Below are 12,641 nucleotides of genomic sequence, written 5' to 3' on the forward strand. Positions count from 1 at the left end.
GGGGGGGTCAACAGTGGGGGTGTCTGCAACCTCTAAGAACCGCCCTTCACAGCATAAGTATAAGTATCGAAAACAATTTGAGCTTAAACAGAGCTGAAAGGCTCTAAGAGCACTTAATGCCCGCTGGGCGCTACCTGTTTATCCCGTTTTTGAGGACGAAAAGTCAAAAGCGTCAGACGAAAAATCGGTCAAGCGAAAAATCGCATAAAAAAGACCGACAGGACTAATATAATTGCTACCAACTTCGTTTGAGAGCAATTAAACATGACATTCACAGCAAAAACTGTATTTCATTTAACTTAGATGCAAAACTACGCATGAGAAGTTAAACGATTTTTTACCAAATTTTACCACGACGCAATCTACTTTAAACGACATCTCAACAAAAATAGCTACCAGAAGAAATGTGTTCTTACAGCATAAGTAGATCGTCCATTCACAACACAAATCTCGTGAAGTTCCATCAGACAGCGCGATAAGCCGAACACCACTAGAATGACAAACAAAATATCGGCCAATTCTACTCGTCGGTCCAAAATGGCCTCAATACTTGCAGCTGTAGGCACTCTCTCCCAGAACACGCCGCCACCAAATATCATATTAAGGAGGAACAGACACTGGACGAGGTACTGGCCCTCTACGGCTGTAATCCTGTATAAAGATCAAATTGTTAACATTTGGCAGCAGCAGCAGCCTTTTCTATCCATTTCGATACCTTGCCACCTTAATTATACACAATACATTCCGATGACTGGTGCTAGTGTTGACCTGTCTCTTCCATGGCTAAGTGTATAATCTTTTTCAACATATCGAGTTACTAATGGTTTAAAATGCGGCTAGTAGGCCAGAGTGACACCATAAACGACGGATGTCGAAAAGCAGTAGTCTAATGTGTTTGATTGATTTAAAATTAAAAAAGGTGGAAACAAAAACCGATGTATTCATTGGCTTAACATTTTTATGTAAATACATGCAACCGTCAAAACATCATTCTGAGCAGCTCTTCAAACTTCAAAGAATTATACTTTTAGCCGCGTTCTCAGATTGATTATTAGAGAACCCAAAACAAACCTAATGTGAGAATGGATACAAACCTGGAGGTTTGAAGAATTGTTCAGAAATGCAGATGATGTCTTACTTTAGATCCCTATAAAGATTAGTTATACCTATTAAAGTGCGACAAAAAGTATTGAACATAGCCAGAATATTGAGTTGATGTTGCTATAAAATAGTGCCGCTTATAAAACTTCTATCAATATATGTATGCTGCGTTTTCAATTTCACTCCGCCTAAGCATTTTTATTGGGAACCTTCGTCAAGCAAACGAGTTTCTTTCACCTCAGAATAATTTTAATTGAACAGAAGTTAAAAGAGCAGAAGACATTCTATTAGCTGAGTGCTGCAGGCCCTTTATTGTCAACATAAACACACATGACCACAATACTCTAGTGAGAGTGCGAAAACCCGCGTCAAAAATTCATCATCAAATAAATTTGAGAGCAATTTACTTTTACAGCATTTTGTGTGAAACACGGTAAAATGATCATATTTGCACAAAACACCCCTATGAGGAAAAACCAATTTTTGGTTCGGACACCGTTCTTACACTACTTCAGAAAAGGAAAACATTTCACACGCTTTTTCACTTCTGACACAGGAAAAAAACATCCTAGTATCGTATGAATAATTGCTCTCGAACTACTAGTGGGAGCTCAAATCTATTGCATCCCGCTTAAGACAGAGGGGGGTATCTAAATTCTCTAAGGGGGCGTCAAATGACCTCATATACAACTATAATTACTAATGAAAATTAGACTTTTCATTTGACTTTTAGCAGCAAACTGCCACACATTGAGTTTAGCTGCAGAGACTTGTGAATGAGAAAGAAATTTAGATCACGCAAAACGAATTCACGCCAAATTGTGCATAAAAAAGGACGACATGTTTGCAAAAATTCCTTCAAACTTCGTTCGAGGGCAATTAATCATTATTTGTTTAAAACTCGCGATCAATTACGCGATTAATTGTCGAGGTTGTCTTGCTAAAAAGTAAGCTGTTAGTATAGCTGCAGTTAAGTAATCTACTAAACTTAAATTGCTTCGTTCAAGGTTGAATTATAATTGGTTTTTCAATTCCAAGACCTTCACACGCAGAATCTTCAAAACTTTTAACTAGCATTAAAAATGGTACTCTTTAAAACCTGTTTAAATAATGCATAGCAAATTATTTAAAACAATTTGAAACATAGCTGGCAGATTGCCAGGAAATAGCCGCCGTAGCTTTGTAGATCTTCAGTCTCCAAAAGACAGTAAAAGAAACAAACGTTCTTAGAATGATATTCAGGAACATTCAAACATTCAGAACGGTCTGGCGTCATATGCCTAAGATTTTGAATGCGCTTTCGGTAGACGTAAGAAAGTTCCGTAAATTCAAAAGAAGTTCCAATTGCATAGAAATATTGGCTATGTAAACATGTCCTCCCGATGGTCGGAAAAAAAGATACCGTTGACCCCACTGACCGATGTTGGGATTAGGGAGAAAAATCGACGACATCCTAATGTGATTCAAACAGTTAGAGAAAAGTGTTCTATTAGATTCGTAATTTGCTACATCCAGGCCAACGGTGGGAGGGGGTTTTTGGCTGCACGGGGCTTTTACGGCTTGAACGATGTGCAGGGTGAAGTGCAGGGGGGGTTAACCTTTAAAAACCCCTTCACGACATAAGTACAAGTCTCCAAAACAGTTTCTGTGAATCTCATACTTGGAGACTAATGAGCTGAAAGACTGTAAGAGAACTGTTTATCCCAGTAATCGGTCAAGCGAAAACTTGCATAAAAAAGACCGACAGAACTAATATAAATGCTACAAACTTCGTTTGAGAGCAATTAAAAATATGTTTGCTTTTGTTTTCGATACCAAACTGAAGTCAAAACTAGAACACAACCAAACTGTAAGTTAACACAAATATCCAAGCTAACAGAAACAAAACTGGACAATTTGAAAAGCAAAAATTATTACGAAGTTACGAAAATCTTTGGCTAAAATACTTTCAAAACCAGTTGTGTTCAAAAGCTACACAGCAGCAGACGTGAAAATTGAGAAAGGTGTTGACTAGCAGAATAACAGACACTTTAAAGCAAACCAGACAAAAAGAAAACGTCACAAAGGCTTGAAACAATATAGCAAAGTCTACAAGAAACTTTTATATTTAAGTTGGAAACGAAGATAAAATTACTAGCAAAATTTACTAATCAAAAGGTGTTCTATTGAATACATCCTACACCTTTTGATCAACTCCAGTTAATATAACAACAATTGTATAGTTTACCGACGAAAATATTTGTTAGTGCCCGATGAAAACCACAGTAATGTTTTGAAATTAGAATATTCTTTTCCGCGACTCTTTTCTCACCACTGTTGTCATATGGAGAGAGGTGGAAAGAATGGTTTAATCAAGTGAAGCGTGGTTCAAGCAATGCAAGTTGTCATCACAACGAGAGTTGATTAGAAACATTACCACATTGTTATCTCCTTCTCGAAGTTTTTAAACAACTCGGCTTCGGCTGGGTGTTCGATGGTGATAAGCACCTTGTGGTAATATTCATGAACAATCTCATATCGTTTTAAAATCTAAGCCATTTGTTAAATGAGTTGAACATTACTTACTAACGCCAGGGGAATTGCTCTCAAACGACTAGCGAGCTGTTATCGTCAGTAGCTACCTACGTTTTAGTGACACCATCCTCACACCATGAATTTTTGTCTCCAAAATAGTTTCGGTCAATCAAAATCTTAGCGTCTAGCGCGCCGAAAGACTAAGAGAACTTAATGCCCTCCGAGCGCTACCTGTTTATCCCGTTTTTGAGGACGAAAAGTCAAGTGATTCATATATCACATAGGTCAGGCGAAAAACCGCAAAAAACACCACAGAACTAATATAATTGCTACAAACTTCGTTTGAGAACTAAATGTCTCTCAGCAAAATTTAGATTCTCAATGCCCCTAAATTCTAACAATAAAGGTCTAAATAATAGCCTTTTGAATGGCTAATAGGGTCTCTGAATTCTTTTAATTGTAGGACGATGACCCAAGCCCCCACCTTCTCGGTGGACAAATGTTTCTTGCAAGGGCGCACGCTAACTGAGAACAATAAGATACTATTTTGCATCAGAATTTTACGGTGGCAACACGTACAAGAGCTATAATGGAAAAGACAAAACGTTTGCGAGTTGTATGCAAAAATACCATTACGTATAGAGGCAAGTCATAACTGTTGACACTAACTTTGACAATTTGAATCTTCCATGCGTTAGGGCTCTCCAATGAGTTAAGAAGGTGAGAACACATCCTCCAATGCACAGTATGAACATTCGTGACATGAAATAGCCATATCGGAGCAAAGAACACATTGACAACAGAATGAAGCCTGAAACAACCCACTGTCACTCTTCACTGTCAATGCTATGTATATATTGCATCAAATTTATGAACGCTAACTATAGCCATAAATCTGCGTCTTTTGAGGTATCCACTCAATGTCTGAGCAAACTCAATTATATTTTTTAAAATTATATCAGTAGGAATCATTCGGCAGCGGGATTTACAAAATATAGCATGAAATGCTTACCGAAATAGAAAATTCATATGCAAGCCGTACAATGAATACAGTAACAGATAGAGAACGGAGTTGCTGGAATTGCTGGCATATTACGGCCGCCACAAAAAATCATTCAGAGATCAAAGTAATTTTTGCTCCGAAAAATTAACGAGCAATTCAGCTCAGAAAAACAAGTTGCAGAGCGACAAGAAAAGATGAAAATGGTGTTTCAGGTTTGCGGCGAAAAGTAATTTGAAAAATAAGTGCCAGACAAAATGTAACAAGAAAACTCAAAACAAGTCCTGAACTACAGTTTAAAGAATATACAAAGAATAAACAGAACGGCTCTTTTACTTTAAACTTAACCTAGATATGATCAGGAATTGATTTGAAAAACTACATTGCACACTGATCAAAAAATTAAAACTATAGCCGGCAGATTGCCGTAAAATAGCCGCGATAGACGCTTGTGCCCTTCCATGAAGCGAAACAACTATAGAAATAAGATAGAAATATCGACCACCAGTCCTATAATAGACCACTAGACTTTTTGGGTTAGATCCGGACTGTCAGTTTTATGACTTATAAGGAAAAGGCAAGCCATAAAGGAGCTTTTTAAAAATTGATATTCGTAATCAAAAACTTAAGACTAATGCTCAAGAATTAGAGCATACAAGTTTGGCACTACTTAGATGCTCACTATTGATCTTTAACTAAAATGTTCATAAATTTAAAGTTCCATAAGTGAGTTCAGAAGTCATTTTCTTGAGTGAGGTAAGTCACGCAATTGACCTAAAAGCAGAAATAATCTCACGCACAGAAATTTTAACTGCAAAGCAGTAGAAGTCACTGAAGTCATTTAAAAAGTCCATTCCAAGAAGTCAGGTCGTCAGAATCATCAATGGAGAAAAATTAAAAAAAAAACACAATGTCCCCAATAATAGCCACTATCGCTTCGCGGCTATTAAAAAAAAAGCAGTCGAGCCAGATTTTAACATCTGACTGAAAATTCAACCATGAATGCGGATTCTCGTTAAAGAATTGCTTCTTTGCTCTAAATTAAAGCACAGAAATTTTACACCGCAAAGCCTCTTCTCGCTTTTTCGCTCTAAGCATTTTCCCGGCGTAACCAGAAATTATTTTAAAAAAGAGAAGATAAAAATGAGGGAACCGATCTTAACATCTAAGAATTATAAAAATATATCAGGACAAGTGCTGACCTACAAGTCAGAAAATTTTCATTGACTAAACAAAAAAACGAACAAGCAATGACTATGAATGCGCTCAGAAAACAAATTTAAAAAAATACGATAAAGGATAAAACAAGAATCATATTCAAATTGCCACATGTATACAAAAAACATTACCGAGAAAAAGAGTTTTTGTTGGAACACCGTTAACTCAGATAACTTCAAAACTCACACAACTTTCAATACAACTTTAAAAATTCACGAATCAAAGCCACTCGCTTTTTCGCTCCGCTTCCTGTTTCCGCTTGACCAAAATCTCCATTCCAAGATCACTCCGAAAATCATCCATATTTGTGAACACATTATTGAAAAAACACAGCGCCCCAATACAATTCAAATTACTTCACAAGGGTTCACATTGACCTGAAATTACGTTAAACGTCATGACGAGAGTACGGGAGATCACTTATGATTTTTTTGAAAAAAAAATTAACTCATTTCAGAATTCCTTTCAATTGAAAAAATACTTTTGAGCGTTAAAAAATTTCCCGGAACTAAAAAGTTGCTGACAAGAGTCATGAAAACGAGAAGGAAACCGCTGACGATTTTTGACGTAAAAAACGTGTGAAAAACTCTTAAGATAACGAAGCAAAAAAAATTAAGAGAACCACAATAGCGGTGTCAGGACAATTTACCCAAATCCATTATACTCAATGCCATTTTACCCAACCTGCCATTTTACCCAATGCCAACTTGATATGTTTGTGGTACTTGATATGAAACTATCACAACCGAACTTGGGATTAACCGACGATATAATTAAATGGCCCATGGGACTTAATATGAAACTATTACAACCGAACATGGGGATTGTATTGTCCACATAAATATTTCAAATCATCCTTGTATTAGCGACTGCTAATCTGTAATCGTATAATTGAACGAAAAGATCAAAGAGCATTGGGTAAGTTGGAATTGGGTAAAGTGGCATTGGGTAAAATGGCATTGGGTAAAATGGAATTGGGTAAATTGGAATTGGGTAAAATGTCATGTAACCCGCGATAGCTACACTTAGCTTACAGCAATATAAAACGCACCTCTAGTTACAGCATCCAGGCCATGATCAACTAGGTAACTCAAGGCATTTTCACAGCCCAGTTTCCGTGCTTGGGCACCATTAACTGACTCCAACATTCCATACACAAACAAACAGACCATGTAGAGACCACTCACTATCGCTGGAATCTAGGAACATTAACTCAAATAATTTAATTTTGGAACTGTTTACTTACCTCCCCCTCCTCACGTTTCCCTCGGTAAAAAAGTGACTAAAATAGTTTCTATTAAATTATAATTGCTAATAAACCTATAATTGCTAATAGGCGACAAAAAACGACAATCGATGTTGAAACACCATTTTGTCAGTTCTAATTGAATCATTAATTTGTTGGAACTCTCCACGAACTTTGTTTACAAAAGAACATGCAAGCGATGTAACACGTGAGGAGAGATGGAAACAGTTGCAAAAACTTGCTATATGCAAGCACGTGTTGGCTAATCTATCTTGATTTTCTTTCAGTACACCAGACGCAAGCCAGAATTTCAAAGTGACTTTATAAGAGTCAGGTAACTTCCTTGAAACACGAACTTGCAAGTTTGTGTACCAGATTTTTGTATATATACAGTGTCAGACCCTGTATATATTCAAAAATCTGCGATTGTAGAATCTGGCACAGCAAAGCTCTGGCATTTTAAAACTTGCACATGCGTGTTTCAGGAACGTATACTAACTTCTCCGGCAAAAGATGATTTTTCAACGGACATAACAGCAATGGCCCCCACTAGATGAACAATGAATCCAATGAAAGAAAGAGTTTGGGGCGAGAGCCAATGGGGCAAACGGGGAACCACAAACTGGGCTGCAACCTGAAAGTAAAACACTTCATCGCAAATTCGAAACGCTGTTTATCAGAGGTCACAGAGTTTAGCCAACATTTTTTCAAGACGGCGGTTTTCAGGACCATTAACAGATTATATATAGCAAATTTACCCGTTTATAATAAGCCAGATCTTTTTCTATTCTATTTCTGAGGCAATCTTTCGAAACCCGCGAACGCGCAAATTCGTTTGTGTATTTTTTAAATTATACGCACTAGCAAAAGCAAAAACACATGAGTTAGCTGGTAAATACTGTTAGTGATGCACTAATTTCAAATATGAGCTGACTAGCTACTAATTTACAAGACACCAACAAAGCAAATATGACTGACAACAAAAACTTCAGTTACATTACCGAAATTTTGTCAGATTTTTAGATAGATGTGCTAAAAACGACTAGAGTGAATCAACTGGGACCGAAAACTGCAGGACAATTGCTATTCCCACACGAAAATGCTTCCTCAACTACTTTCTCGCTCCCTATAACAAAGTTCTAAAGAAAAATTAACTATTTTCTCCCCGCCGTAAAGTACATGCCTTTATCGAGAGGCATTCCTAACTGTTCCGACATTTTTGCGCGACAGCCTTCTGTCTTCAGCCAACTTTGACTTTCTGAATGTAACGTAGAGAATAGCTTCTAGAGTCAGCTCCGATTTATTTGCAAAAACTTCAAACTTCTCAAATATTTGAAGAAGGAGGAACACATTCAAGCTTCAAAGGAAAATTGGAAAGAAAGATTTCGATTGCGCAACCTATAAAAATGCAAACCTTGTTTTTTTATTTAAAAAATTGGATTTCCATTGCAACATAAATTTCGCTAAATGTAAAACTATCTAAAAAAACAGTGACTTCGAGGTATATCAGAAATTGATTTAGATATTTAAACACAAAAATCACAAGTTTGCGTTTCAGATATAGGGAAGGAAAAACGTTTTTAATTTTTCATAACTTTAAATCCCTATTGGACTCCAGCGTATAAGATTCATTGAAAACGTGAAAGTTTCACGAAATAAAAAAACCACATGGAAACAATGGGAAAGCAGACGTTCACATTTCTGTGAAAACGAAAATTCTTTTTATGGCTTTTAGTCTAATTTAAAAACTATAGTAGTAGATAAAACAAGGGAATCAACCACCAGTAAAATTTGTCCCTTTCTCCTAACGCTAATCGCGCATGTCGAATCGGGCCAAATTTTACTGTTTGTTGATTCCCTTGTTTTATCTACTACTATATTCACCACTATAAATACATATTACACGCATAATTTTGTGTACAAAAATGTACATAGCTAGTATAATTTATGCATTTCATACACTAATATCCAAAAGTTCTCAAAGCTAGTTTTAAGCCTAATTTCATATCTAATATGCCAAACTATACTGAAATAAATCAGGTTAATCATCTCACAAAGTTTTTTTTTCAATAGAATCGGATGGACTGAAAATAACCCAAATTGCTTAGAAATCGATAATAAGAAACAATTTTATTTAAAAATTTTGACTTTACCCTTGGAGACGATTGATCTATGATGTTTAACTGAGTGATTCTATGTACCAGGGTACATTTTTTTGAGCCGAGTCTTGAGAGGTCTTGTTAAAAGGTTGACTCGCCTTTACCACGCTACGGCAGTATTGCTCGACCATTCTTAATGGCAACTGTGCGGGAGGGTGCAACTACAGAATGCTTGAACACTTTTAATTTTAATTATTAAGCTGACTGAACTCTTAATAATCAGGTGAATATATTAATGTATTAACACTAAGGATATCAATATTAATGTATCATTTGTAGGGATATCAATATCAATATTAATATTAAATATATTTCTCAATAACCAATCACTTGTTTATCATTTATGAAAATTGTAGTTCTGTCATGTACCTAGATTGTAGCTGGCTATCCTTCTGAACTTCTGCCGAAAACATTGTTAGAAACTTTTTCCATTCTGAGTAGTAGTCTGTTGAGACTAGGATCCTTGGATAGCTTTCACATGCTTGAGAGAAGTTGATATAACTCTGGAGAGTAGAGTAGGAATATCCTTTATCGTTCAGTAGTTTTTTCCAGGGAATATCCTTATTGTTTTCGTGATGATTTTGTTTCACTTTCCCCCATATGTATCCTCTGTCAGAAATTGTCAGTAGATATAAACGATTCAGCTTTCCCTCCATGTTATTGACTGTGGTGAGATAAGACTCAAATTCGCCAATATTGAATGAATTCCTGAGTTCATTGTGGAAAGATAAATATTCCGGGACATTCACTTCAAACTTGTCCAGTGTTTCCTGATGCTCGTAACTTAGTAGGTCCTTCTTGAACTTGGAGAGGAATAACTGGAAGAGTTCTGTTTTAGTTCGTTTTCCAGTCTCACTTTCAAGTTCGGCGGTGTTGTCGGGTATGCATTTGTTCTCCTTACAAAATGCAATCATTTGAGTTGTTAAATTAGTCAACTCGTTTAGATTTTCTTCAGATAAAGAAGTGCATGATAAAGCTCCACTTATTTAAGTTTATCAAATGAGAAAAATTGTTTAAAATTTTTCGCTAGTTTTTGTAGTGAAGTGAAACTCATGATGAATAGCCAAAAAGTGCCGTGGAGAATAAAGGTCCCCTCATGGAGAAATATTCTAGAACATTCTTTTTTCTAGAACATTCTGACATGATTTTTAACTTAAAATTAGTTATCCTTTCCCAAGTAATCACCTGTTTGAAAGTAAAGTAATATTTAAATCCTTCTAATAAATTGAAATCTTTGTATAATTTATTAAAAATTAAATAAAAATTTTAATAAATACTCGCGTTACCAGCTAATTTTTAAGCGCATCATATATTCACTTGCTTGATTTCATTCTCACTTGTTTGATTTCACTTGTTTGATTTCATTCTGTTAGTGGTGGTGGCTTTCTTTGTCAATGGTGGTGGCCATTTTTAGCATGACATGCCCTTTTCATTCGATCTGCAAAGCAGTATCACTGATGTGTAATGCGATGTTAAACCAAGCCTGTTGACTTCTTGTACTATTAGTGGTTGCTAAATATGAAAGAAGGCGAACAAAAAGAGCACAGTCAAAAACACTGAGATCGGTGGAAACACAGTGATTAGTGTTTTTCTGTGTCTTCTTGAATATTATACTTATAAACATGCTCTCTGAATTGATTTCTAGTATGACCATATCTGTATCTATGAAGATAAATACATAGTCTACATTTCCTATTTCTAAATCTATATAATGATATATGTTTATAAACATTACACATACTACATGTTAGATAATGATCAGGATCAGAATAATGATATCTCAAATTTTCTATATAATCTTTCACTTTAACCATATTTTTACATACATAACAAGAATAATCTAATTCTTTACAATTATTACAACATTCTTTCCAAGGTTTATTTATACACTTATTGCATTTCATTTTCATTTTTCGAAAAATTATTTTTTGATTACTTCCCTAAATAAATACATCATGTCTCAATCAACTAATACTAGTGTCATAAACTTCTGCGATGTCTGTTATCTATCCTGTGAATCAAAGAAGGGTTTATACAGGCATCAATCATACGATCTCAAACATAAGGAACTATTGGAGAAAAGGTTTGAGTCTGAAGAAGAAATCTCGGAGAGGGTGTATAATTCGGATGAAGATGATTATATTATTAAAACTAAAGCCAAAACCGAAGACAGCATCTACTCTAAAATTAAGTATGAATGTAAAGAATGTCATGAAGAATTTAGGAATAAAATAGCTCTAACTACTCACTCATATAGTCATAATCGTAAGTATCTAGAAAACACAGAAGCCTTTGATATAAACTCCAGCCAGAACATGAGAGAATTTTATATTACTGATAAAGGTGGGAATTACATTGAAGACATAGACGAAGCAACTAATTACTCTTTAGAAGAAATTAAAAACTGTTACCAGTTCAGAAAAGTTAGGAGTTTTAAATATAAGATCACGGCTGAATGTGATTATAAGAAGAGAACCAAAGAAGAAGTTAAAACTACTAAAAAATTCTTCAATACTGATTATATTAATAATAATGCAATATATGAATATGGTGACTTCAATCGGTGGCTAGTTTTCGAAAAGGAAATATATGAAGGTTATGGTTATGATTTCGAGTTTCTCGGAATAAGAAGTATTCAGTTAAACATTGAACCAACTAAAGCATCTATTGGTAGTTATATAGATTTACCTCCTGATCTCAAAAACTCTAAATCGATATTAAATATACGTAGTTATAAATACAATTGCTTACAACTAACTATATCTGCTTGGCTACATCCCGCCCCACACCATGCAACTCGAGAAAGTAAATATTTAGATAAGCTAATTGAACCAAGAGAACAACTTGAAGATGATTTTGCTTATATAATAAGAATACAGAAATTGTATAATATTAATATTTGGGTATGCACACCTTGTGGTGGGGGCAAAGTAGAATTGTTTAAACTAGTGGATGATTTTGATAAAGATAGAAAAGATGTAGGAATACAAGTTTGGAGTAATGGACAAATAGAACACTGCGCCCTAATAAAAAATATAGAAACCCTGTTAGATCGCCCAAATAAAAACAACATTAAATATTATTATTGTGATAGGTGTATCTATTGGTTTAATTCACAAGTTAAATATGATAAACACGAATGCAACAACTCATTCAAACCAGCGATTGTTTATCATAAGAAAAAACATATTACTTTTATAAATGAACACAAACGTCAGAATATAAAAAATATTATAACTGCCGATATAGAATGTTGCATTGTTGAAGTCACAACTAATGACTGTAAATATGTAATAGCTGAACATATTCCAATAGCTGTGGGTTACACCTGGCAAGGTAACTTCAAGCACTACTTCGATCTAGGCTGCATCAAAAGTTTTGCTGGAGATCTATTAGAAATAGA

The 12,641-nt window shown here is 35.2% G+C and overlaps 1 protein-coding gene across 2 annotated transcripts in view; it reads right to left on the bottom strand.

The window, feature by feature from the left end:
* Positions 1 to 12,641, bottom strand: part of LOC142338236 (choline/ethanolaminephosphotransferase 1-like) — a 102,110-nt gene that overhangs the window by 66,800 nt on the left and 22,669 nt on the right. For both annotated transcript variants that reach the window (XM_075387896.1, XM_075387897.1), the window contains exons 2-5: positions 7,579 to 7,713; positions 6,885 to 7,032; positions 4,285 to 4,426; positions 417 to 651 (exon numbers count right to left, since the gene is read on the bottom strand). In XM_075387896.1, coding sequence (XP_075244011.1) covers positions 417 to 651; positions 4,285 to 4,426; positions 6,885 to 7,032; positions 7,579 to 7,713 — 660 coding nt within the window. The remainder of the gene's footprint in view (positions 1 to 416; positions 652 to 4,284; positions 4,427 to 6,884; positions 7,033 to 7,578; positions 7,714 to 12,641) is intronic.

This window comes from Convolutriloba macropyga, chromosome 4, assembly GCF_964194025.1.
Source record: "Convolutriloba macropyga chromosome 4, txConMacr16.3, whole genome shotgun sequence".
Classification (NCBI taxonomy): domain Eukaryota; kingdom Metazoa; phylum Xenacoelomorpha; order Acoela; family Convolutidae; genus Convolutriloba; species Convolutriloba macropyga.